Genomic DNA, 27556 nt, shown 5'->3' on the forward strand with positions numbered 1-27556 from the left:
AGGCTACTTAAATTCACTCCCTCTGGTTCTCAGGGCTGTTGTGGGAGAAGCAAAAGAGATAAAGGGGAGAAAAAAGTTTCAGAAACCGTGGACACGCCTGGGGCTGAGGAGGGGGCAGAAAGCAGGTGGGAGAAGCTGGTTCCCACTGTGTGGTGGGCTCTCCCATCAGCTCCCCTCTCCTCTACTTGAGTCCTTCTCAACCTTCAAGTCTCAGCTCAGTTGTCACCTCCTGTCTAAAGTATCAGTGACCACCCCCTCGCCCCACCCACCCACCTGGTCCCTCTCTACCCTCTGCCCCAGTCTGTTTTCTTCAACATCCCAAGTCACTATCAAATATTGGTGTGTTTATTTAGCTGCCTCCTTGTTTATCCTCTGCCTTCCCTCCTGGGATCAAAGCTCCACGGGGCTCCACGGCTGTCTTGTCCATTGCTGTGTCTCCAGCACCTACAATAAGCCCTGGCACATAGTAGGTTATTGAGCACACAGTAGGTGCTCAATCAATGTTTTTTGATTGAATGAAGCTAGTGCCTCCTCCTCTGTCTGTTTCTTATTTCTCCTTTTCCTTTCCATCCCTGCTCTTCCCCTTCAAGTGTAGGGCTCCCTGAGGACAGGACTGGGAACATTCTCCCCTGTGCTCCTGGGATGGGGCCAGGCCTCTGTGAGCTAAGGACCTTCAGATCATTGATCCCACCTGATTTGACTGAGGCTCCAAGATGGGACAAGAGGGCCCAGTCCCCCCTTGGGTGTGAGCACATTCTATGATTCCCTTCCGGAAGCCTGCTCAGGAGCAGTCAGAGACACACAGGTGATAAACATCACATTCTTGCCAGTGACAAACTCAGGCCAACAGCAAATGACAAAGAGTGCCCAGTGTCCGAGCCTGTGGCCTAGACATGCCAGGTGGGGATTTATGAGCTTGCTCTAGCCTCTATTTGGCTCTGCCCACATCCTTAGCACCTCCCCAAGGACCACAGGCCTGGTGGGTGAGGAGGGGACACAGCTCATTGCCTAGGGCTGGTGTCACGCTGGGAGCAGATCTCCCTGGTCGCATCCCCCAACCCAGCCATCCACCCCTGCTGGCCTTGGTCCCTGGGGGTCATCTGTGAACCCCAAGTCACAGCTCTGTTGCTTCCATGATGTTTGTGCTCCCCCTGGGGCAGGGCAGGCAGCACAGGCTGCTAGGTTCAAAGCTCGGCTCTGACATTCACCTGCGGGGTGAGCTGGGGCGAGTTGCTAAACTGTCTGTGCCTCAGTTTTCCTAGGGTTATAATGGGGTTGCTAATAATGGTACCTAACACATTCAGTGGCTGTGAGGGTTAAATGAAATCAGACATGTAAACTGTAGATAGCGTTAGTTACTGTAATTGAGGGACCTGGTCCCTGGAGTGAGGCCCCTGCAGACAGCAGGGCACGATTTCAGCATCAATATTTCTTGGTCCAAATCCCAGCTCTGCCCCTTCCTAGCTGGGTCCAGGAGACTTACCGACGAAGTTCAGCTCCTCGCCTGTAAAGCAGGCCTCAGGACACATGCCTGGAAGGCTACCGGTAAGATTCAAGGAGCTCGGTAGGGAGTGTGCTCAGCAGGGTCTGGGTCCCCAGAAAGGCTCCGTGGGGGCCGGCGGGGGGTTGCCTTGATGAGGATGGCTCCAAGGGCCACCAGATGATTCTGCTGAGAGGGAGCTGACAGACAGAACAACTTGGCTGAAACAATGATTTGGCCAAGAATAAACACTCCCCAACCTTGATGCACCACGGGCAGTTTTGCAACTCTATGCAAATTTAAGCATTTTTGTCCATTCTTTTTTGAGAGGTTTGGGGGATGGTGGGGGGCTTTGTCTTTTTTTTTTTTTAATCTTTTGCTGTTCTTTTAAAATATTTTACTGTAAAATATAGTAACAGAAAGTGTATAAAATATAAATATTGTTTAAATAATAATAATAAAACAGGCATCCATATACCTACCAAGTAGCTTTAAAAAAACCCACTAATTGGACATTAGGGCTCCCTCCAGCATCCCCTCCCCAATCATAGCCTGCCTTCTCCATCTTCTCGCCGTAGCGGGGGGACCCGCTCTCCTCGCCTTTGTATTAACCATCATCTTACTTGTCTGTATGTTTTTTGCTTTCAATGTCATTTCCTATTTATAAGAGGAAACTTTTGGGATAAACTGAAAGGCAGCAATAGGGGATGCGAGCTATTGAAGCAACTGAAGGAGTTTACACAGAGAGAAGAGCATGGAAGATGGTCAATTCTCCCCATTTTACAGATGAGGAAACTGAGGCTTGGGGAGGCCCAAGGTCACACAGCTGGCAGGTGAAGATGCCAGGGTGGGAACTCAGAGCTGGTATGCCCTGAATCGCAGACTGTCAGGTCATAAATGGAGCTTTGGTTTCACTCTCTCATTTGTTTAATAAATGTTTACTGTGAGCCAACCCTAGGTTGGACACCAGTAGTTGGTCCAGCCTCCAGCCCCATCGAACACTTGAAGTCCCTCTATAATATCCTGGCCTCAACTTGAACACCTCCCACGACAGAGAGCTCTCTACCTCCAGAGGGAGGTGTCTCATTCCACCTCTAGCTGGCTCTCAACGCTTCTTTTCCCTGTATGGAGTCCAATACCCACCGGCCCTAGTTCCATCCTCAGGATCCACGTGGTCCCCTGCCTCCCAGGAGCTCTTCATAGATCTGAAAGCAGAGCGCTCAGCCCCCAGGACGGCTCTTCTCCAGGACGAAGTCCCCAGTTGCTTTAACAGTGCATCATATGACATGGTTTTCAACACTCTTCCCCATGCTGAGGTCCCTGGGGGTGTCACATAGGCCCTAACAGAGGGGGCTCAGGCTGATTTGCCCTCCAGAGGTCTCAGGGGTTTCTGAGCTCACACTGCACACCAGAAGCCCTTCATGACCCCCTTTGAGCAGCAGTAATTACTCGCATTTTGTAGGTGAGGTGGCTGAAGCTCAGAGAGGCCATATGTCATGCCAGGGCCTCTCAGCCTGATCCCAGGCAACGCTCTGCCCTCTAGCCCAGGCTGCCTGGAGGACCCCACCTGCAGCCCTCCTATTATAGCCACCTTTCTCTGGGCCAGGAGGGCAGGCTCTCCTCACCTCCATGGAACATTTAGGAGGGAGGGAGGTTAAAAGTCAGATGCTGGGGAAAGATCTGGAAGCTCCAGGCTGGCAAATCACCTAGAAAGTCAATGCCTCTGAATTCAGGAGATGCAGAAACTCCACAGCCAGCATTCAGCTCCTCCCAGAGCTGACCTGGAGAACAAATCTGAAACCCTGAGCCCGGATCCACACCTGCCTTGACATTTGCGTGTAGATCTGTCCACAGAATGGTCTGTGTCGACACAACCTTGATGTATGCCTTTGCCTGTGTGTGTGTCTATGCAACCCTGTATGGAGGCCTATCTGTGTCTACACTAATGGGTCTGTGCATATGGATGCGGATAGATGTGTCTCTTTATGAGAGTATCTTTGCACACACGTACACTTAACTGTTTACACGTGTGGCTGCACCATAACAGTGTTGGCCTCCGTGAGGGCGTGTCCACATAGATGTGTGTGGGCTGCCAGTGAGTGTGTGAGTGTGCCCATGAGGAGAGGGGGACGTGTGTGTATGTGTGCTCATGAGCATGTGCATTGTATGTGAGCATTCAATGCACACACCCTGTGTGCCTGGGGTCCAGCAGAGTCTTTCCTATCCTGGCTTCTCAGCATTCTATGCCTCACCTGGCCCTCAGGTCCTGAGTCTGACCCTTCCTCCTCATTTTCTAGCCATTTACAACCCCTGGAAAAGGGGCCTTTGTTATAGAAACAATGACACAAACTAAATGTGCATGAGGGAAAGAAGACGTTGACATTGCTGAGCACATGTTTTTCTAAAGAAGGTCTTTAGTTCTCACTGAGGACCCTTAGCTGTGGCTTCCAGACCTGGGCACTGAGGGTGCCCAACAGATCAAGGTGGGCTGAGGAATAGGGGGGAGGCCAAGACCAAGGCTGGGCCCTCCCAGGGCTCATGCAGAGAGAGCTGGGCTGGCAGGCAGGAGCCTCAGAGTCGGGTCCAGCTGGCAGTGAGCATCCTGTGTGACCTTGAGCAAGTCCCTGACCTTTCCTGGGCCTCAGTTTCCCCAGACTTGTCATAGATTAACATGGAATTCTAGAACACTGAAGCTGGACAGTCCCCCTGGGGATCAAGTGTGGTCCAATGCACTTATCACCCTGATGAGTTATCTGAGGCCCAGAGAGAGAAGGGACTTGCCAGGATCACCCAGCAAGGAATAAGGGGATTGCTCCCCTGGAGCCAGTAGCCAGGTCCATGAGCCTCAGGCCCAGCCCAGGTGACAGGTCATGACCATCTTCAGGCTCTGTTCAGCCACAACTTTCTAGGATTCATCTAGGATTGGGACTCTTTTGAGTTTATCAAGGTACAGGTGCAACTGCTTCCACAGCCAATGAGGGTGACAGAGGAAACCGGGGCACGAGAGAGTGTAGGGAGTCACAAAGAAGGACTTCCAAATGTTTAGGACAGAGAGCTTGGGGGGCAGGACTCCCATTACATCCCACCCCAGACTCAAGACAGAGACCCACACAGAGAGATCTAATAAATTTACAACTATACAAATTTACAAACAGCTATAAAACTGGGACCCCACCCCCACCCCCTAGCCAGGGATCCAGGCCCAGGCCCACAGTTGCAGCCCCCGGCACTGACTGTCTATGATCCTGAGCACCTTCACTCCTCTGGCTTCAGTTCTCCCATCTGTGATTCAGGAATAAAAAAGCCCCACCGCAGGCAACACTACCCCATGGGGCACAGCAAGGATGAAATCCTGCAGAATGCGGAGTGGTAAGACACCTGCTTTGCCATCAGAGGGACCTGACTCCAGATCTAGGCTTCCTTGCCACATGGAAGCCTCTCAGCCTCAGTTTCCACATCTGCTCAATTCACAAGGTCATTTTGAAGTTCATCTCAGATAATGTAAGCAAAGCAGGTGCTCAGAAGACATTACCGCCCAGGCCTGGGCACGTGGTAGAGGCCTGCAGACATGTGGCAATTGGCTGCTGGGGTGACCGTGGGCAGGACTGATTACATAATTTGGGGAGGCTGGTGCACAATGAAAATGCAGGCCCCTTGTTCAATAAGCACTGAAAATTTCAAGGAAGTGACAGCAGAGCCTAAACCCAGTGCAGGACCCTCCTGAGAGCAGGGCCCTTTGCGGCTGCACGGGGCACGGCCCAGGAAGCTGGCTCCGCTTATGGGACATCTGGGCGCCTCAAATCCAGTTCAGGTGACAGGGCTGAGGCCCTTCTGCTGTGGCTTCCACCCCTGTGCCGAGAGCTCTGCCTCTCCCCGGGGCTGCAGCTGGGATCGTGACCGCTGGCCCTGCCACTCTCGGTGGCCATCGAGGCAGCATAAAAGAACGACTGTTCTCCTCCTCGTTATGCCCCGTTTTTATCTCATGCCATGCATACAGCACATAGCTGATTTCTTTCCGCAAAGGGCTGCGCTTTTTTTCTTTTCCAAGGGCGACGCTGGAAAGCCATGTGGCTTTTATTGCTGGCAGGAATGTCTGAGGCGTTCCTTCATGCCCACATGAAACGGAGCCGTAATCTTCATCTGTGCAAGGCCAAAGCCCCCGGTCTCCTCCAAGCCATCGGCCTCTGAGATTAATTAAGGCTTCACAAGGGCTGACAGTCATTAGGACCTTTTTGGGGAGGTGGAAAATCCCTAATGGGACCGACTGGGCCCAGGAGCCCCTGGGTGGGCGGTGGGGCAAGGAAGGCCTGCAGCAAATTGGAAGACACCCTGGACCAGAGTCAGTGGGAGGTGGCAGGAGGGGATTCCAGACTCTGCCCCTGGCCTAGGCTGTGATCTCGAGGGAGACCCTTCTCTTCCCTGGGCCTTGGTGCCGCCATCTGATAAATGGGAGGTTTGGATGCGATATCTCAGAGGCTTGCTGAGTCTGACATTATAAAATTCTGCATCCTGCCTACAGTTCTCACGCCAGAATTCTAATTCTATTCCATGACTGTAACTTCAAGCATCTGATTCTGGTCCATGAGAACAGAGCGTGGTGGTCAGGAACGTGGCTTCTGGGGCCAGGCAGCCTGGTTGGAATCCCAGCTCCACAGATTCCCAGCTGTGTGACCTTGGGCAAGTTGCTCAACCTCTCTGTCTTCAGTTTTCTCACCTGTAAAATGCGGGTGATAACTGTACCTCCGTCGTAAGAGTACTGTGAGGCATAGAGTCGTATAAAGTGTGGTATGAGGCCTGGCATGCTGGAAGAGCTTAAGTGTTGTCAGCAACGATTAGTCAAGCTCAGGATTCTAATCCCATGGTTCCGATCCTATTCCAAATATTGGTTTCTGACTGGCTCCTGTTCTTGCCACCTGGTTAAGGTTTGGAGGCATTTTGAACATGGAAATCCTCTGCCTTTCCTCCACTATAGGGGATGTGAAAGGTGACAGCCACTCAGAGGAGCCCTTTCTCTCCCCGGAGCTGAAGCACCATCCTGGAGCTGGGGAAACAGCGTGCCCTTCCCAGAAGCCCTCCTGGGCCCTAAGCTACCCAGGTCCCTCTCACCCCTCCCCCAACCCCCCCTCCCCAGTGGAAGAGTCCTCTGATGTGATGGCTTTGCCAGCAGGCAGCTCGGCACCGCCCCCCCCCCCCCCTGCTGTGGACAGAGTCTAAGGCACTGCGACAGCCAGCAGAGCAAAGAGGGAGCCTAGACCCCAGAGCCATGTTGAAGGAAGGGCCCTCAGGTCTGAGGCATTGAACGAGGAAGATTTTTATTCCCGGAGCCTCAATTTCCACATCTGTAAAGTGGGGAGAACAAACTTTCTACCCTGCAGAAGCACCATGAGGTTGGTGATAACTGGGGTAAAACTCCCAGCACAGAGGAGGAGTCCAACAAATTAGGACGATTATTAGTCATAGACCAAAGGGCTCTGCCAGACCATTTCCCGTTTCATAGTCGGCAGAAGTGAGGAGCAGGGAGGGCGGCAGGAAGACCAGACCCGGTGCTGGGAGCCGGAACCAGAACCCACTCCCCTGGCTCCTGAGGGGCCTGCCTCCTCTCCCCTGCGCCAGGCTGCCCGAGCCCACCTCACTCCCTTCCTCCCCTCCCTCTCCTTCCATGAGTTGGCAGCTGCTCACGGTGACCTACCGCAGGGTGGAGCAGGAGCGGGTGTTCCGCGGCTGCAGGGACACGATGGAGCCTGGTGCCACCTGAGGAGGCGGCCAAGGGCCCGAGGTCACAGTGAAACTCATCAGGGGTCCAGCGGGGAGCCGGCCCTGCGCCTAGAGGGACCGCAGAAGTGCACTCCCATCGATCCGATGGGGACGCTGAGGCCCTGAGGGAGTCTCCGGCTGACTCTGGCTTTTCCCCCCCGAGAGATGGGTGAGGCGAGGCTCAGGGCTGGCCCCGGGCTGTATCCGCGCTCAGCCGGCCCGGGCTCCACATTCGGGCTCCAGCCACCGGCCTGGGCCGTGCCACGCTGCCCCCTGCACTTGCCAGAGCTCAGATCGAGTCTTGCTTCTTCCTTGGTGACTCAGGTCACGTCTCGCCCCCTTTCTGAGCCTCAGTGCTCCCATCTGAAAGTTGGGGGCTATAGCTGAGTCCACCTCCTCGCGGGCGGGTTCTGGGGCCGAAGGAAAGAGCAGAGTGGGTGGGCCTCAGCAGCTGACCCGGTAGCCCGTTCCTGTCCCCCAACCCCAGTTTGAAGGATGTGCTGATTTTCAAGTCCATGGCTGTTTAGCAGGTTTCATTGCCTCTGGCTCCGCCACCATCATAATAGCTAAGGTTCGTTCAGCACTTTTAATATCTATATACCCGGCTCTTCCCATGACTTTATTCAACCAATGAGGGGGTGGGGTAAGGGACATGTGCGCAATCAGGAGGTGCCTCCGTTCCCCAAATTTGGAGTCAGACCGGGCTTGTAAGCCGCCTCTGGTCCTCCCTAGCCCAGAAAACGTTGAATAAGTTACTCTTCGTTTAAATGCACATAACACCTACCACGTACAATTGCTGTGAGGATGGAATGATGCACTCAAAGCCAAAACTTGGTGCCTGGACACCAACGCCTCAGGGAACTGGCTGTGACTGTTCTCCCATTTTACTGCCCAGGGGACCAAGGCTCAGGGAGGGTGAAAGTTACACAGCCAGTCAAGGGCAGAGCCAGTAGCTGGGACCCGACCACAGCACTCTCCCAGCTCCCCCTCCCTCCCCTCCGAGTCTGGCTCTTCCCCCCCCCCAAAAAAACCGTCTGTAATTTGATAAGCGCACTTGTCCTGCACCTTCAGGAGCCTTCCAGAGAGGCTGCCCTGAGGGACGGCCCCAGAGCTGGACTCTCAGGTGTGAGGGCCCCCAACCCTGTAGGCAGCAATCCCTCGACCATATTGCTGTTTTTCATGACCCTTTCTCACTAATTGTATATATTTTTAGTGCAATATATAATACATATTATTTATAATTATATATGTATAAATATATGTATCTGAAATCGGGGCACAGGCAAGTTCTAGTTTAATTAGCAGGATTTCCCTTCTTTTTCTTTCACATGGAACAATTGATGGCATTTTAGTTACGGTGAAACACAATGCCCCTCCCCTCCTAGATGGCGTCTTTAACGCTCCGGATTGTGAAATAGAGCCATTAGAATGACTTCCATTACCAGAAGAGGAAACCGAGGCTAGGCCAGGGGGTTCACCAGGGGTCCCTCCAGAGGCGAGTGTGGAGACCCGATGGGGAGAAATCACTAGCTTCTAGAAGATAGTCCTCTGTGCTAGTCATGGGACTGGGGCTCCCGTGAGACTCAGGATAAAGGGTACAGATGCCTCCTGGGGAGCGGGGAAGGGGGAAGGTGGCCGACAGTGTCGCTGAGGCCTGTTCCTATTTAGGAAAGTGTCTGCCTGTGGGGGTAAGGGGTGGGGGCCAGTGGGTTTCCAGGGCGAGGGTCTGAGAGCCTAGCGGAAGGCGAGTCCTCAAGATCCAGGCTCGGAAGTCCCTGTGATGCTAAAAAGCCCTCCCATGAGGCAGGTCACAGACAGTCCTGACCTCCCCCAGGCAGACCCAGGCGAACCAAGGGAGACAGGACGGCCACGGACTAGGCTCTGAGTCCTGCAAGCTTTGAACATGCGAACTGGATATTTCACAAATGGCAAGTGTGAGGCTCAGCGAGGGGAAGAGACTCGCCAAAGGGTCCGGGACAAGGCGTGATCAGGCCTTATTTTTCAGTCTAACAACAGTGACAGCTCGCATGGATGGAGCACCCCCTACGTGCCAGGCCTGTGCTAAGCACTCTATACGTTAGCCCATGTGGAGGCCACCATCGTTACCCCCCTTTACAGGTGAAACAGATGAGGCTCAGAAGTTTCGAGCAATTACCCCTAGATCACCGTGACTGGTGGAACAAGACAGAACTCAGGCAGTGGGACTGCGGACCCCAGCTCCTTCCACAACCAGTGGGCCTCTTAGAACGTTTCCAGAGCACAGAGATCCACTGTCTGGCCCCCGGGGGCATCCTCACCCCTCCCCAGGCACCAGGACTCTCGAGGAATCAGACCTGCCCTTGGAAGCTCTCTGGCTGGTGGGGAGCCACGTGCAGGGACCTCACTACCAGGAATGCAGTCAGAGCGCACTCCTAGACACCCTCAGGTGGCAGGAGGAGGGCGCCCCAACACTGGGTCATTCTGACCCCATGGATCCCCTCCCAGGGTGAAGGATGCTGGCGGGAGTGGCCCCCAGAACCCAGGCTCTTCGGGCTCCAGGTTGAGTCTCGGTTTACCCAGCTCTGGGCCAAGATGGGGCCCCACCTCCAGCCCTCCTCGCCCTGCTGCCGACAACTCGGGTGCTCTTAGGTGGAGTCGTTAGAGAGAAAGTGGGCTGTTTGTTCATCTGTCCAGTGGGAGAAGGAGAGGAGATGGCTGTCCACACAGGATGGGGAAGGAGAGAATATCCGCGTGTCCCAGGTAGGGGAGTGGGAGCTGTCCAACTGTCTTTCGAAACGGTCGGGGGGAAAAAAATGACCCTAGGTCTGTCGCTCTGAGATCGGGAGGAAGTAGGTTGGCCATAGGTCGAAATTGGGAACGAGCTGGTCTGTTCTTCTGTGTCCTCCCTGCCCTCGGCCCCCCAGAAGCGGACGGGAAAGGACTGTGCATTTCTAGAAGGGAGAACGTTCCGCGGGTCGGAGGGCGCAGAGACCCTCGGGTGTCAGAGATGCGAAGGCAGAAAGCGTCCATGGGAAGGGCAGGCTTCTGTCCGACACAAAGCCACTGGTTTGTCCGAGACGCGGCCGCACAGACGGTGAGGAATCGGACGGCACGTCTGTCCAGGAGCGGCAGCGCACAGGAGGCGGCCCGCCGCGCCTGGACGTGGGGACAGACCGCAGCTGGCGCACATCTGTGCGCGTGGCCTGGCCGCGCAGCTCCGGGGCTAGCAGCGTGCCGGCGCCTACTAGCGGTAGCTCCTGGAACTGCTCCCACCCTAGAGGCTTCGGAGACCTGTGGCTGGGGACTCGAGCGCCAACAACTCGGGTCCCCTGGTAACGGCGCCCACCGGCAGCGAGCGCCCTCCCGAGGGCTGGAGCCGCGCCCGGTCCTGTGCCAGGGCGCCGAGACCCACAGGAGCCCCATTCTCAGGAAACTCATTTGTAAACCCGCCGTAGGAAGAGAGGGAGAAATCAGGCGGAGGGGCAATTAAGGGCATGGGTGCAAACCGAAACCACTAGGCGAATCGAATTTACAAATCTCAGACGCAGCGGGCGCTGGCCCCACAGCTGCCCCAGGGCAGCACGCGTCGCCCGCCTTCCCTGGCCCCAAGGTCCTACCTGGCCACGACGCGGCGGGCCTCTCTCGGCGGGAAGCTCCCAGAGGTAGGACGCGCCAAGGCCCCGGTCCCTCGCTTCTTCTGGTTCTGCTGCTAGTGCCAGCGCTCCCTAGAGCGCGCGGGCCTTGGCCCCGGTGGTCTGCCACTCTGAGGAGCAGGCTCTATCAAACGATCCAGTAAGGGACCCTCACCGTCACCGCTCTCGAAATGACCTGAGGGGCTGCTGTGAGGCTCTGAGAGGGGTAGGGACCAGCTCTCCAGGTAGTCGAAGTCGGGCCGGAGCCCGTCGGCCCTGGAGCGCACGAGGGACTTGATTTCGTTTGGCGACGATGAGATGGCGCGCACTGGGCGGGGGCCAGATCCAGGGCAGGATCTCATGGCCACCATCGGATCCTACGCTTCTTTGCTCCCGAGGCTTGGAATTCGTCGTTTTGCACCTGTCGAGCGCCGGCAAAAACGAAAATCCAGCCCAGACTCCAAAACGGCGGGGAGATTCGGCACGCGTTCGTTCCCCAGACTCCAGGGAGGTCAGCTGGGGCGACAACCCAGCGTGAACGGGGGCTGGATCTTTCCAGTTGCCCTTCCCAGCCTGCTCGGCTGGCCTAGGGGCGGGAGAGGAAGGGATTGTTGCTGTGGAGCCCTGGGAGAGGTTGGGCCGCGCGGCTGAGAGTGGCAGCGAGGCCCCAGGGCCAGCGAGAAGGCATTACCTCCGCAAAGCTGTCTGTGACCCGCGGCGCGGCCGGAGCACACCGCCCGGGGAAGACAGAAGTGGGTTTGGACCCGTGCGGGACAGTTTGCATCCACGTGGTGGAAGAAAATTCCTTTTTGGAAGCCGGGGCCCTTAGCTTTGCGGCCATTCCCGCGTTCTCCGCACAGTTTTCTTCTCGCCACGGACTCGCGTCCTCTTCCACGATGCAGAATCGTGGTTACATGCGCGGGGGGGAAAAATCAGGGAAAAACACTAGAGTTTTTCAGGCCCCAACGTGTTTTTCAAGCAGCCACAGGCCGCCACAACGAAGAACAACAGGCCTGCGCGATCCTGAAAGTTGTCTTGAGGGCCGAGCGGAGAGGAGCGGGTTTAGTCGCCCCCAAGTCGGATGCAGGCCCAGAGGGGACACCCTTCTCTCTGTCCTCGGGTTGTCACCGGGGCCGCCGAGGCCGCACGGGGCTGGGAGCTGCAGAGGCCGCTGGTGCGCGCAACCTCGTGTGCGATGGAGCCTCTGGGGTCAAAATAATTTGCAGGGCGGAGGAAGGGGAGTAATGAGAAGTCTCTTTGGGGCAGCTCCCGGGTTGATGTCACCGGCCCTGGAGCCCCGTGGCCCCAGCTGAGGGTGCAGGCAACACAGGCCGAGAGCAGCAGGAGCTGGGGAGGCCCAGGCGCGGGCAGCGGGGAAGGACGCGAGGAGGGGAGCGGCGGGCCCCGCGTCAGGGACGCGCGGCCCCGAGACAGCGGCACAGGAGCCTCTGCAGGGTCTGGACGTTTTAAACAAATGCTTCGCGTCGGGCCCGGATCCCCTGAACTCCCGGGGAGCCCGGAGCTGCCGCGCGGGCTCCCGACCCCAGGCGGCCGCGGGGCGGGGCCTTCCGCCCCTCCCCGTTGGGCGCCCTTTGGCGGCCCCCGGTCCGCCCCCGGCGGCGGTACCGAGGTGCCCGCGATGGGGGCTCCGATTGGCTGCGCCACGCGTCGCTCGGGCCGGCCCCGCCCTCGCGGCCCCGGGGTACTAACCCCGCGCGGGCGGCGGCGGCGCAGCCACTTGATTCTCGAGGATTTGTGCCGGGGCTGCGGCCGCGGAGTCGGCGGGGCGGCCGCGAGCGGGCGGCGGGACCGGGAGGAGGCGGCGGCACAGCCCACGCGGGCCCCGCCGCGGCCGAGGCAGCCGGGACCGGTGCGAGGGGGCCGCACGCGGGCCGCGCGCCCAGGATGCGGGAGTAGCCAGCGGCGGCGCGCGGCCGTCGGGGCGGCGAGGCCTCGCTGCGGGCGGGCCCCGGCGGGCGGGCCCAGGCGCCGCCCCCTGCGCCCTGCGGCCCCGGCCCGGCCGCTTCTGCTTTCCCGCTTCTCGCGGCAGCGGCGGCCGAGCAGGCACCCGCGCCGGCCGCCCCCGGGGGAGCCGCGCCGCCGCCGCCGCCCGGCGCGCTGACGGCCGCTGGTATGCGTATTCCTGTAGACCCGAGCACCAGCCGCCGCTTCACACCTCCCTCCACGGCCTTCCCCTGCGGCGGCGGCGGCGGCGGCGGCGGCGGCGGCGGCGGCAAGATGGGCGAGAACAGCGGCGCGCTGGGCGCGCAGGCGGCCGTGGGCCCCAGCGGGCGCGCCCGGCCCGAAGTGCGCACGATGGTGGACGTTCTGGCGGACCACGCGGGCGAGCTCGTGCGCACCGACAGCCCCAACTTCCTCTGCTCCGTGCTGCCCTCGCACTGGCGCTGCAACAAGACGCTGCCCGTCGCCTTCAAGGTGAGTGCGGGGCCCGGGCGGGAGGACGCCGGCAGAAGCCAGGGCCCCGGGAAGGAAGGGAGGGGACGTGGCCCGCGACCTCGCGGCGAGAGCGGGGCGACTGGGCCCCGGGCGCCTTCGGTCTCGCCGCGCGCTCCGCCCGGGGACTTCGGCGTTCCCTCTCGGATGCAGCGGGCGGGGATGACTTTTAGCGGGTTTGCCTCCTCCACCTTCGGGGAGCCCTGCGGAGAGCCGTTCATGCAGAAACGCGCGGATGGCTCTTCGCTCCCCCGCGACCCCGATCCCTCGGACACAGCCCTGCGGGCGGCGGGCGAGAGGAGCCCCCGGACCAGGGCGAGGACCCCGGAGGTGGGGTGCGGAGGGTGGATAGGGCCTAGCCTCCGCTGCCAGCACCCCTCCTGCAGCGCTTCAGAAGCACTTCCTGCTCGCACCCTCAGCCTCTGGCTTCTGAAATTTTATACCGGGCGACTCTAGGCCGGGATTGGGGACCCTCATCCCTAAACGGCTGCAGCCGGGATCCCGAACGTCAGGCAGAGATTGGGGGCGCCTCCACCCCCGGCAGCCCCCAGTCATTCAGAGGATCTTTTTCTCTTTGCCAGGGAGTAGGCGACTGTTTCATTTTCATTTTTTTTAAGGGGGCAGCGAGATGAAACGAAAACGCCTTGGTTTTCCCCTAAACCTCACAGCTGCCGTGAGAAAGGGCAGGGCAGGAAGGGCCAGCAGCGGCTGGGGGTGGAGGTGCCCGAGGTGGCTGGAAACAGCGGCTCCTGGCAGCTGAGGCCGTCCTTGCTCCCATTAAGACGACTCCAAATTGGAAAAAAGGATGAGTGGCTCTTTGAGGTCTCCCGGGTGACATCTTAAAATACCAGTGGGGAAAATCTCCCGGGGAGGAGGGGGAGGGGGAGGCCCGTGTGACTTTAATCCTCAGATCGGAGGTTTTACTGTCACTTGGAGCTTAAAAGGAATCTTTGAAATTAAAAGAAGACAGGATGTTGACAGGAAATCTGGCCTTTTTAATCAGACCCCAAACATTTTCTCCTTGAAATTTTTACCATCTGGATCCCTGGTCCCTGCACGCGGTGGCCACGTTTAAATGGCTGTGACTGCGTTTGCAGTCTGATTCCTTTTCAAAAGGCATCTGCCTCTCCAGGGTCCTTGGGGTGGAAGGGTGGGGTAGACTGTATTGGGGGAGCATCTCCACTCCCATCCTGCAATTCCCAGCAGGTGCGTTCTCCTCCATCAAAAGCCCCTCTCTCACTTTAAAGGGGTTTTCTGGAAACACCAGCTTGTTTTGCATTTTGCGTTTTCCCTGCACAACGAATTCAGGCTTTGCAGAGGCCCGTAGACTGGGCCTGGGCCCCGTTTCAGGGCCAAATTTCATACCCCAAACGGCTCTTGCATTAATTGAGTGTGGGGAGCCCTGCCGTTCTTATTGTTGTTGATATTATTTTTACTTAGAGACTTGGTTGCTAGGAGCATGTTGATTCCTCTTTCGATCAAGCCGAAGGGAAGAGGGAACCTGCCCCCCGCACGGTAGTGACCGGGTTCATTCACAGCTCTCGAGCTTAGATTTAATTTAATTGAAAGGATAATTTCTCAGGACATGGCTTAACCATTTCATCTAGCATTTGGGTATGGAAGGTAGAGATTTCATCATCTTGTTTTTGTTTTATTTGGGAGGAAGATCTGTATGGTTTTTAAGCCTCTGTCTACCCCGAATTTGAGAAATCCGCAGTGCGCCTGGGACTGGGGGGAGCTGCCTGGCCCAGCCCCTCCCCTCCTCCCCCTCCCCTCCCACTACCTTCCTAAGCTGTCTCCTGCCCCCATGCCCTCAGGTGGTGGCGCTGGGGGACGTGCCAGATGGAACGGTGGTGACCGTGATGGCGGGCAACGACGAGAACTACTCTGCTGAGCTGCGCAATGCCTCGGCCGTCATGAAGAACCAGGTGGCCAGGTTCAACGACCTGCGCTTTGTGGGCCGCAGTGGGCGAGGTGAGCGGAAGGGAGACCTCGCCAGCCCACGCCGGCAGTGGCAGAGGTGGGGGAGCTGAGAGCAAAGCCTTGGGGTCCCGATGGGGGCCCCAGAAACAGGTCTCTCCAGGCCCAGCTCTGCCTAGAACAGTGGTTTGGAACCCTTTAGGGTGTTGCGGACCCCTTTGAGGGTCCCTTGAGGGTCTCGCCAGAAAAAGAGAATTTTCTCCCACTGGAGCCTTCCGTGGCTCCCCTCTTTCCCCGTGAAGTCTCCAGTCTCATAAGAGACGCTGAGAGAAGATCGTGGATTAACACATTCAAAAGGGGCCTTCTAGGTCTTTTTCGATAGATGAGCTTAGAGGCTGGGTTAGACAAATCCTCCGTCTTTGGGGCCCAAGCACCCCAGCCGCTCTCCCCACTGGGGCGGAATCTGCCCCCCTCCCCCCCCCAGCCTTCGAGGCTGCCTCTCCCCAGCTGTGGTCTCCTAAAGCCACAGTTTCCCCAGGCCTTTGAGCCTTCAGGCGGTTTAGAAAAGCAACAAAGCCGCGCAGGAGGCTGAATGTTGGAAAGCACAGCTTGAAGGCTGCCGACTCCCACCCCAGAATCAGCGCTGGTGTGCCACTCTGCCTGTCTGATCTACCTCACGCAGTATGCAGGAAGGCAGAACCAGACGCCGCTGTGGCTGCCGCCAGGGGCTGTGGAGTGGGAGGCTGCTGGGACCTGAAACCCATCATCACTTCTGGGTGGAGGAGTCCTAGAAACCCTGCCCAGGCGAAATGGAGAATCTAGGCTCGCTGGCCCTTTAAGACCAGCTTGCTGTACAGTGGGGAGCACCCTTCCCCAGCCCCTGCCCCTCCAGCTTTGTTAAGAAAGTCAGCTAGGTTCCCCTGCTCCCAGTCTCCACAGAGGCTGAGGCAGGATTGTACTTTTCATCACCAATAAACAAGACCTTCTCAAGGTTTTAGTTCCCTCTCAGCCGCCAGCCCTGCTCAGAAACGGGCATCTGGGCACCATTTTTTCCTCCCCAGCCGTTCAGTGTATACATACAAATGTCAAACATATTTTGACTTTTCAGCATTAATTAAAACCAGGGCATTATTTGCATGTAATAACTGTTTACTTGTTACTTTTTATGAAACTGAAATAGTTTACATTCTTTCAAACATTTCCTGTTCCTGTTGGCTCCCTTCCCCACGCACAGATTTCTTTCAAACGTTGCCCTTAACTGGTTGCAGGTTGATGGATGGAAAATGCTTGCTTTTATGAATTAAGCTTTCATTGCTGCTCCTCATTAGTCTCCAAGCCCCTTTTGTCATCCCAATCTCGCAAGCCTTTTGCAACTTAATCCCAGCCCCAGCAGTGAGTGGAGAGTCACTTGCCACTGGGCGGGGGTGAATGCAGCTCCACTCTGGGCGGTGGCCGGGTCCGCCGGCCCAGGTGGTGGCGTGGGGGAAGGCCCACTCTAGCTGCAGCCCCTTTCAAGGCAAGCAGGAGAGGTCAGTCCCGGGAGCCCAGCAAGGCATCAGGAATGTGGTACCCTACTCCGTCTCCTGGGAGGTGAGATACAGACAGAGATGAGATGGGGATGCTCTGAGTTACCAGAACCTTGTCTGGCCATTCTGCTGCTAAAAACGGTTTCTTTGTGGCATCTGTGCCCACAGACCTGCCCCCACCCTGCGAGGCCTGCCGGGGGGAGGTGAGTCTCTGAAGCATCGTGCAGCAGCATGCACTTAGAGCAGGCACCGCTGAGGCTGGGATTGTGGCTCTGCGAGAAGCAGGAGGCTGAGTTTATGAGCCATCCTGGCAGCCCTTCTCTCCCCAGTCTCAGTGGTCCCGGGAGACAGGACGAGGCCTGTGGGAGTTCCGAGCCCTGTGGACAAGACTTTCAGACCTCGGGGGCTCGTGGTGTTAAACAGCCTGGGCTCCTCATCCAGCCGACCTGGATTTCACTCCCAGCTCTGCCGGTGACTTGCTGGATGACATTGGGCAAATGGCTTAACCTCTCTGTGCCTCAGTTTCCTCATCTGTAAATGGGGATAATGACGGTACCTCCCTCCTGGGATTTTGTGAGGATTAAGGAGATTGGTACGAGTGGATCAGATGGTACATATGGAGAGCTGGATACATGTTAGAGATTTGGTTACTTCAGATGCCTGGGACAGGAGATCTTTGAAGTCCCTTTGAGTGGTGACAGTCACTGATTCTCTTTGATGGTGTGGTTTGGGCGGGGGTGGGGGAAACCCAGAAGGTGTGAACTGTTGAGTGGGAGAAGAGGAGGCGGCTGGCGTGAGGAGGGGGGCGCAGGGGCCTGCGGCGTGCAGCAGCGCGTCTGCCGGGCCCATCCTGCCATCGGGAAATTCCCTCTGAGAGAACAGATCAGAGATTGACACGGACAGTTTGGGCCGCTTTAGGAGGTCGGGGTTGGGGATGGAGGCTTCCCCTGGCTCTCTGACTTCTGCCAGGACTGAGAAGCCAGATGGAAACTTCTGCTTGTTTCTTTGCTTTTATTCCTTGATTCTGTCTGAATTCCAGGAAGATAGCTTTCCATGAAAGACACACACACAGCACGTGCCAGAGCGCTCGCCATGAGCCTCAAGGTGTGAACTGTGAGGGCGTTGTGTCTCCCACGGCGACTAGGGCCGAGGGTCCCACCCTGCCAGGCGCAGCGCCCCGTCTTACAGTAAAGATTTCGTAACTTGCCCTTTACCATCCTCCCATGAAACGTGTGGATAACGCAACCCGCCTCTTACGTGCGGTTTCGAAACCCATGTAATTTCATAGCTATGATGGAGGAACAAAAGGAAGGGAATCTGTAATAAAATATCTACTTGAACATGTAAATGTCGGGACGAGACTCCGCCACCAGGTGGACAGACACCCGCGCCTCTCAGCAGACCCGTGAGCGCCACGGCAGGCCAGACAGGCCAGGTGTGCGTGACTCAGAGTCTGAACGCGACACAGCCATCAGTGACATGATTTTCTGAAGTTGTGAACAGTTCTTGGCAAAGTTCTTAACAAAATTTAAAAAGAACTGTCTTCCCTCCTGGAAAATTCAATAGATAATTAAAAGTGTGGGGAAAAATTTGCCTTGTTCTATGTAAAAGTGAGTTAGGTTTGTGGCTCAGTGGATCTTTATAAGCAAGTTGTTCACACCCGGCAAGGATGAATACTTCGTTAGTGTTCAGCACTGGGCTTTTGCGTCCCCCACCCCCTACCTCCCACCTGAGGACCCCACGCCACAAATCTCCAAAATGCCTTTGAGGAGGCGGCCACTGGCCTAGACAGAAATGAAAAGAGCATGAGTTGCTCGCCTGTCGTTAACTGGTTGGAAGGAAACCGTAGTGTGTGCAGAGAGATTTGGGATGACGTGTGTGGGTGCAAGCGTAGGCGGACCACTGGTGGCAGAGGAGATAGATGGCTTCTTGGCCGATGTTGAGAAAACCCAGAGGTCCCCTGAGATGTGTCCCCTCCTGCTGTCCCTGAAGCCCCTGTGCTTGGGGCTTATCACACAGGAACCTGGGCTGAGAGGGACAGGGACTTGCCCAAGGGACAGGCCTGGCTGTGCATGCTGATTGGTCCAGGGCTCCAGGTCCTGCGGGAATGTCTGGGGCCACTCAGAGCCCCAAGGGGCAGCTATTTCCAGACTAGGACTTCTCCCCCTCCCTCCGGGGCCAGCCTTGGAGCACCTTGATCTGCAGTTCCTGGAGTCCTGGCTGATGGCAAGTTAGCCCAGGGTTCCTGCACAAAGTTGTCCACCTCCTTCGTCTTTTCGGCTCCCTTCTGTAAGGCGGGGAGAGAGATGGGTGCGTGGGTTTGCCGCCAGGCAGAGAGGCGAGGGGCCCTCCAGGAGACAGCTTTCCCCTACTGGTGCATCATGGGGTCCCTGCCTCCTGTGAGACCTGACACCTGCCCCTCCCTTGCACTCCTGCTCCCAGCTCCAGCCCCTCCCTTCCTGCCTCCCTCCCTCCTCTCTGCGGGTACCTGGGAACGGGTGGTGCCAGGCCTGGAAACCCAGCGGAAGCTGAGGAGGGCTGGCGGCCTCAGGGCTGGCCTGTGGTTTGCTGCCAGGTGGGCGTGGGGACTTCTCACTCCCTAGGAGTGGGTCCGTAGTGTCTGGTGGAGGGGCAGGCTCCAGCACATCCGAACCTCTCTGGGCCCTGCCCGGATACTGTGTGACCTAGGCAACCCGATGACCCTCTGTGAGTCTCAGCTTTCTCATCTGGAAAATGGGAGCAGTAATCTCTGCCCTTAATTCATTTAACAAACATTTATTGAACACCTACCATGTGCCAGATGCTGTCCTAGAGGCTGGGGACACGGCAACAAACAAGACGAAACTTCTTGCCCCCAGAAAGCTTGCAGTCTAGTAGAGGGAGACAAAATAAAATAAATGTGTAGCGGATGATGAGGAGGAATAGACATGATGGGGACATTCAGGCAGGTCAAGTGGGAGTGGAGGGTCCGGTGATGCTTCAGATTGAACTTCCCACCCTTTCTGCCCCATGGTCCCCTTTGGCAGTCAGGCGAAGCCCACATCCCTTTGTTAAAATAATGTTTTTTTAAAGAATAAAATAAAATACAAAGGATTGCAATAGAAACCTATTATATTAAAACATAACAAAACGTTTTTAAAAATTGTGCTGCTCTGTTAATGTGTTAAATAACAAGATCTAGCAACGGGCCTGATGATGACTGATTTTGAAGTTGTGATGAGCACAAAAGATATTTAGAGAAACCTGCCCCGTCTGTAACGTGATATCCGTGTAACGTAAATGTCTGTGACGTCTGTTGGTGACAAGGTCACAGGGACTGCTGTAATGCTTCTGTGGTTTACTGCCTATGTTCATACTCGAGAGAGATGCTAAATTTCAACGAGCCCTTAGGGACGATGCAATTTGTTTTCTGTCCCAGTTCCTGGGCCCACTCGGTTCTAAGAGGCGGCCACAGATGCCAAGTTAAAAACGCCTACCATAGATAAAGTGACCGGGGGGGGGGCCTCCCAGAGCCGGTGACTTTTCAGTGGAGACCTGAGGCAGTGAGGTGAGAAAGAGTGGCACTTCAGGAAACTGGCCAGCGCTGCTGTGGGCCAGGGCCACTGCTCCAGGGGATGGGGCCCATCCAGCCTGGGTGTTCGACCCTGTCACTCGGTCTCTGGGTTGTTTACCTAAACTCCCCATCCACTTGGCACCCTGCAGCACCAAAGAGGTGACGGAAGGGTCAGAGCCCAGGAGAGGACCTGACTGGTTGGGGGTTGGGGTCCAGGAAGAAAATGACCTCAGAGTAGGAGGAAGGGACGGTCCCCAGGTGGGCAGGGGCCCTGAGGCCACCTGCCTGGCATTTTCCTAGACCTTCTGTACTTTCTGTTTCCAGAAATCATGGAAAGTGCTCCTGTGGTCTGAGAGTGAGGGGCCAGATTTGTTCCTCTGACCTAGGACTCCAGGGGCAGGTGTGGTTTGCATTTCCACTCCTGCCTCCAGCCGGCTGGCTCAGGAAAATTCTTCTAGAGAGGCCCCTGTTTGAGTCACACCTCCATTTAAACCCCAGCCCACCCCCAGGGCCCCAGTGTCTCAGAAGCCCTTGTGTTTCTTGGTGTGGCCCCAGCAGCTGGGCTGGTTTACTTGTCTGCTGGATTCTCCTGTTTCTGGGGCTGGAGTTTTCACTTGCTCACTGGACCAAAAAGGCCCCATCGGGGTAGAGACAACCGTAAGCTGCGGGTCCCCGCCCTGAGTTCTCAGTTTCCACCTGTGAAGTGGGGCTGTCAAAGTCTGCCTGCCCTGGAGGATTGTTGGGAGCACAGGCACAGCAGACGGGCCCACTGGGGCTGCCTCACTCAGTGCCCACCCTGGGCCAACCCTGAGGGACGCAGGTGCACTAGGCCATCAGCCCCTCCCCTCGGGGAGTCCCCAGGTCTGTCCAGAGATGGGGGTGCTTGGAGGCAGGGGAAGGGGAAACCAAGTCCGACTTGGGAGATCAGCGAGGCTCCGCCCACACGCTCCGCTGTCTCAGAGGGCATGGAGGCTTTGATGGAGAATGGGACAGGAGGGGCCCGGACATCAGTGGCGGTGCTGGGACTGTTGGGTTGCCCTTTGAAGAAAGCTCCTGGGGCCAGCCCGCTGGTGCAGTGGTTAAGTTCGCACGTTCTGCTTTGGCAGCCCGGGGTTCGCCGGGTCGGATCTCAGGTGCGGACATGGCACTGCTCATCAAGCCATGCTGTGGCAGGCATACCACATATAAAGTGGAGGAAGATGGGCACGGATGTTAGCTCAGGGCCAGTCCTCCTCAGCAAAAAGAGGAGGATTGGCAGCAGATGTTAGCTCAGGGCTAATCTTCCTCAGAAAAATAAATAAAAAAGAAAGCTCCTTATGTTCTACCATTCCAACCAGTAAACCCAGGAGAAGCAAAGAATGAAATGCAGAAGGTAGAAAGAACACTGTTTGTGGAAGGTAAACCTTTAAAACCTTTACCTGCTTGTTCCCTGGGGAAGTCTGCCTCAACATGAAAACCATCGGAGAAATCACAAATGAGAGGGAGAACCGAAAATGCAAAGCAGCTCGGTGTCAGAAAGTGACACGTGAGGCCAGTGAATGGGGAAGACCGATCGCCACGAATAGGACATGGAAAGTGTTAACACACTTAATCTAGAGCGATCATTCCAAGGCCTGAAACCTTCATAGCAAAGGACAAAAGAACAGGAAGCGATAATCTGTGTTGGATTAGGACAGACGATAACGCTATAAAACGTTTCAGTCTCACTGGGAACAGAAGAAAGACAAATGAAGTCAGGAGCATTTCAGATCTTGCGCTGGATAAACTGGTCACGGTGCTGCTGGCACGGCAGCGGGTGGGACAGCGGGATGCGGCTTCACACCAGTCACCAATCATGGTGACTCTCTGGAGAGTCACCTCACCAGCGACATCAGGGCCGCTAAATACGTCCCAACCCTCTGACACGATGAAATCACCCACCACTTCTTGGAATCTGTTCTAAGGAAATAAGCAGAGATGTAGACAAAGATTTTTATAAACAGAAGGTCATTTTCGTTTTATTTTAAATGGTAAAAAGAAAAAAAAATTATTATTTTAAAAGTTTTTCCCCTCTCAGGAATTTTGAATGGAGACTTTGGAGCCAAATGTCTATCTAAAAATAGACCAGAGTTCTGGAAATAACAGTTGTGTCTACAAATGAAATGTCTGCAGCTCCCAGATCAGTCCTTTTCAGCCCCAGCTGCACACACCAATAAGAAATTAGCAGCGACATAAATGCCCGAGAGTAAGGAGGTGGATAGATAAAAGATGAGGCTTCAATGAGTTGAAATATTTTGCAGCCATTAAAAATCAAGTTTAGGAAGAATTTTTAATGACATAGGAAAGTGCTTACGATGTAATGTTAAATGAAAAAAACAGGGCATGAAAATATGTATTTTAGTATCCCTATAACTATGTAAATACACAAACGCACATAAAAAGGACTGGAGGAGAAAACACCCAAATGTTAACAGTGTTTATCTTTGGCCAGTGGAACCACAGGTGATTTTTCTCTTGTTTTTTATATTTTCTGTGTTCTCAAAGTTTTCTATAAAGATCACTAGTTACTTTCAGGAAGAAAAAAGTATATAGACCCATCCTTGCTCCCCCTCCCCGGATCTTGAGGGTCTCTGGATGGAAGGAGCAGCAAGAGCAAAGGCCAAGAAGCAGGGAGGAAGTCATTCAGGGTGAGCAGGACGTGGGGCAGGGGAAGGTGCCAGATCTCCCAGGGCCTTGAATGCCGACCCCAGCAACTTGAACTTTACCCAGAGCGCCATCGTCTGCCCAGGTTCAGGAAGGAGAGAGACCTGCCCCTTGGGGAAGGTTAGGGGCTTCCAGGGGTGATGCGCAGCAGGGTATTGTGAACAGCTCCGGGTGCCAACGTCCTGCCTTTGTCCCCACTCCTCCAGGAAAGAGCTTCACTCTGACCATCACTGTGTTCACCAACCCCACCCAAGTGGCCACCCACCACCGAGCCATCAAGGTGACCGTGGATGGACCCCGGGAGCCCAGACGTAAGTGCCGAGGCCACTGAGCCCCCTGGGCAAGGGCGGCGGGTCTAGCGGGGAAGGGCAGCAGCCGAGGCCAGAGAGATGGCACTGTGTCCTGGGACCACCTCTCTGGGAGATTGTGGTCTCTGCTGTACGTGCCCACACACTGCGTGCCTGCCAGCAAAGCCCTGAACATTCTGTGCTTAGCCCCAGACCCCCAGTAAGGAGGCTGGGAGGGGAGGTGGCAGAGTCCGCCTGACCCCGTCCCCGTGGGGTGGCTGCCCGCTGGGGGCTGGCGGGGGGAGTGTGGGTTTGCATCTGTTAAGGAAAGTACAAGGGTGGGACAGCCTTCAGATAGGGTGTCTGTGGGCGTGCGGGTGGGTGTGGGTGTGTTCGGGGCCGGAGGTGGGGCCAGATTTGCTGTACTCCACCCCAGCTTCCTCTGCCAGCGGCTGAGGGAGGGAACCACCAAAAGCAGGAGTTGGTCTGGCTGTGAGGCCACATCCCCTCTTCGGAAACTCCTCTCTGAATCTCAGTGTGTGACTTAGGTCTCACACAGCGCAGGCGCTCTGAGCCCAGGACCCACACTCCTGAGATCAGGAACGCTCGTTTGAGTCTGCGGATATTTATTGAGCACATACTATGCACAGAGAGCCCTGGTCTTTGCATTTTAACATCAGAGGGTTTGTGTTGAATTGCTTCTGCCTGCCGGAGGCCCTGGATTTGCAGTCAGCTTAGGGAACCTGGAGGGGCAGCTGCACAGAGTGGGCCAGAGACCTGTGTTCACTGAATGAAAGAGTGAATGAATGAATGAATGAAACAGAGGACCAGCTTGCCGTCTCTGGACTGGCTGCTTCCTGAGCTCTGACCAGAGCTGTTGTCTGGACTGCCCCTGCCGGAGCATTTTGGCCTGGTGGATCGAGAGCTGCCCAGTCTTCCTTTTTCTTTCTACTTGTGGCCCTTTGCAGTTTAGAAAATCCTCTCAGAATTGCTATCTCCTGGGATCCTCGAGGCAGCAGGCCAAGGGGTCACCCACTTCCAGCAAGGTGAGACTCCAAGCCTGGGGTCGTTGTGAACCCGGCTGGGACCTCCCACTGTCTTAGGCGGAGGAGGCGCCTGGTCTTCTGGAGGCAGCCTGTGACCGACCCCCCGACAAGCTCCTGGTCTCTCCTCAGTGCCCAGGAGGCTAAGAATGGGAGTGTGGCTGTGCCAGTGTGTCATCAGTGAGGGCCACCAAGGCCTGGCCCTGGGCCGGCCCTCTCTCCTTGGGAATTAAGCAGGCCTGGCTCCCCATCTGTCCAGTTTCTGGGCCCACTCCAGCATCCTGGGAAAGGCCCAGAGCTGGGCCGGGTGGCCCTGGAAGGGTTTTCCTCCAGGCCTCTCAGGGCTACCTGCTCCGGCCTCCCTTGAGCTTCTGTATGTGGCCGTCCGGCCGGCAGGCATTCAGCTCCCAGCCCGCACCTGCTCTGGCTGAATTTCTGCTGGGATTGGATGTGGACGCGTCCGTGCCCCTGGCCTTGAGCTGTGTGGCCCTGGGCAAGTCTTATCTCCTTTTGGCTTTAGTTTTGTCATTTGTGAACCGGGTCAGTGACCCCAGGAGTGTCAAGACGGTGATGGCTGGGAAGTCCTTGTGAGTCATAGTCCATGTGAGTCATGGTGGTGTGGAGAGCAGATTCTGAGCCATTTGCCTGGCTGGGGGCTTTGGGCAAGTTGCTGACCTCTCTGGGCCTCAGTTCCCTCCTCCAGGAAGTGGGATGAGACACACACACACACACACACCCCTCCCCCACTGCAGGCCTGGAGATCAGTGAGGGCATGTGGATAGCACTGACTATAGCAGAGGGAGGGTCCTTGTGAGTCACTGGATCCGTGGTGTTAAGTTATCACTGGTACCTGGCCTCCCCCAGCGCTCCTACCACCACCACCATTAGTCAGTGGTGGACCTGTCTGGGTCAGCAGCAGGGTGGCTGCAGAGAACCCCAGAAGTCTCCATTGAAGGAGGCAGCATCCTGCTCTCAGCCTCAGGAGCAGAATCAGGGTGGCCGAGCTGCAGCTGGGCTGGTGAGATGCTGCCCCATGGAGGAGCCACTCCGCAGGGCGGCACGCACCAGCACAGGGGCACGGAGCTGGTGTCTCAGAGCTCACTGGGAACATTCCCAGGGGCCCAGAGTCCCACAGACCCTGCTCAGCCCAGAGCTGCCCACCCTCCCCCACTGAGGCCCCTGGATGAGGGCGGAGGCTTGGCCCTGCCCTTGGGAGCCCCCAGTCCTGAGGAAGCTCCTTCCTGGGGTGGGCTGTTGGGGAAGGGATGGCACAGGACAAAGCAGCTGAAGCTGGAGGAGACGAGGCAGCAGGAGAAAGGGAAAGAAGCTGGGCCGGGAGACAGGCTGGAGTCGGAGGCCAGGCTTGCTGTGCACCCTGAGGCAGATGACATTCCCCTCTAGGCCTAGGCTTGGGCCAGATCAGTGGTTTTAAGGTGACTTGTTCAAACAAAATCTTATCAAAAGCTCATTAGTAGGAAAGAGCGGACGTGGGCGGGGCCAGTTCTCCAGGGCTCCCCCCTGGGGACCTGCTGCTTGGCACCCCCCTCCCTGGCCCTCAGGCAGCACCCTGATTCCAGCTCCAGCCTGCCCTTCAGTCTGTGACCTTGGACAGATCCTTCCCCTTTCTGGGCCTCTGTTTCCCGCCTGTAGGAGGTAAGAGGCCAGCTCAGCTGCTGCTGGTCACCAAGCGCTCCCTGTGAGGCAGGCCCTCTGCGCAGTCTCTGTTAGCTGATCCTCGACAACCCCAGGAGGAGACGGGCCGGGAAAGCCGCTTGCCCAGGGCTGAGCTGCGGTGCACCCTAGGGCCTCCAGCCGGGGCTTAGGGAAGTGAGGGCCACGCCTCACTGTGCTCATCTGTCGAATGGGGACGATTTCATAGCATCTCCTCTGGGGAGCTGTGAGCTGCCCCCGGCCCGCAGGAAGTGCCCGAAGGCCCCCGTGGATTGTCGCCGGAGTTCCTTTCTAGGCTCTTCTCCTGCCTCCTGACCCCCCACCCCATGTGAGGACCAAGCCTTCTGTGGGGTGAGGTGGAGTGGGGCCGGTCCCAGGAGCCAAGGAGTGGGAGTCTGCAGATCCCCGAAGCAGGGCTGTGGGTTCTGTGGCTGGGTCGTTCCCCTCGGGTGCCCTGCGGAGCGTGCCCCATCTGCAGCCAGGTGGCCGGCTGGGTTTGGAGGCTGGCTTGGTGGCTTCCTGCCTGTGTGGCCTCGGTTTCTGAGGTTCTCAGTGCTGGTGTCCCTCGCAGTCACTGGGGGCTGGTTAAAAGGCAGATGGCTGAGCAGGATCCAGGATACGGGCGGGAGGCCGTGCAGGGCCTGGCAATTCTGGTGTGGACCACAGTTTGGGAACCGCTCACCCCGTCTTCCAGGCTTAGCAGGTACTGCTACCTGGAAGGGTAGGCAGGACCCCATTCGTAAACCTGTCTGAGACAGAGGGGGTGCTTCTAGCATCTCGCCTGCGGGCCCTGCCTCCCCAAAATGTCCATGGAGTGATCGCAACCAGTATTTTCCTGGGCACCTACCATGTGTCAGCCACTGTTCTAGAAGCTAGGGACACTGTGATGAACCCTACAGATGGGCTGTGGCCCTCTTGGGTCTCACCTTCTAGGAGTGGGGAGAGATGGTAAACAGTTGTCTTGTCACCATCATGGCCCACAAGGCACCGCCTCATCTGTCCCCCACTCTGGCCACCCTGACCAGTCTTCGAACTTGGCAGCCACACCCCTGCCTCAGGGCCTTTGCACCACTATTCCCTCTCCTTGGAACACGCTTCCCCAGACACCCCCAGATGTGTGGCTCACTCCTTCCCACCCTGAGGTCTTCATCAGACTTCTCAGTGAGCTGTTCCCTGACCACCCCATTTCGGTCACACACACAGCCCTCCCCTCCCCCACCCCCTCTCCCCGTATCCTTCCTGGCTTGAATTTACCTGGAGCAGTAGTCACTTCTGAGACGCGCTATAGTTCACGCACTTACTTCATTTATTCTTCACCTCCCTCCACTACTGTGTACTTTCCATGGGGCAGAGGTTCTTCCCTTGGCTTTGCCAGGCATGGTGTAGACCCCGGAACACCCTGGTGTAGACCCCAGAGCTCAGACATGAGCACACAGTAGGTGCCCAGTAAATCTTTGTTGAATAAACGAAGTGAACAAATGATCAGCTAATGTAACCAGGTTGTGAGAGGTCCTGTGAAGAGAAACGAAGCTGGGGGAGGGGTGGGAGTGTGGGCGATGGGACATGGCAGGGGGA

The 27556-nt window shown here is 56.7% G+C and overlaps 1 protein-coding gene across 2 annotated transcripts in view; it reads left to right on the plus strand.

The window, feature by feature from the left end:
- Nucleotides 1-27556, plus strand: part of RUNX3 (RUNX family transcription factor 3) — a 62776-nt gene that overhangs the window by 20634 nt on the left and 14586 nt on the right. For both annotated transcript variants that reach the window (XM_008532790.2, XM_070597595.1), the window contains 3 exons: nucleotides 12995-13281; nucleotides 15117-15273; nucleotides 23187-23291. In XM_008532790.2, coding sequence (XP_008531012.2) covers nucleotides 12995-13281; nucleotides 15117-15273; nucleotides 23187-23291 — 549 coding nt within the window. The remainder of the gene's footprint in view (nucleotides 1-12994; nucleotides 13282-15116; nucleotides 15274-23186; nucleotides 23292-27556) is intronic.

This window comes from Equus przewalskii, chromosome 2 (genome assembly GCF_037783145.1).
Source record: "Equus przewalskii isolate Varuska chromosome 2, EquPr2, whole genome shotgun sequence".
Taxonomy (NCBI): Eukaryota; Metazoa; Chordata; class Mammalia; order Perissodactyla; family Equidae; genus Equus; species Equus przewalskii.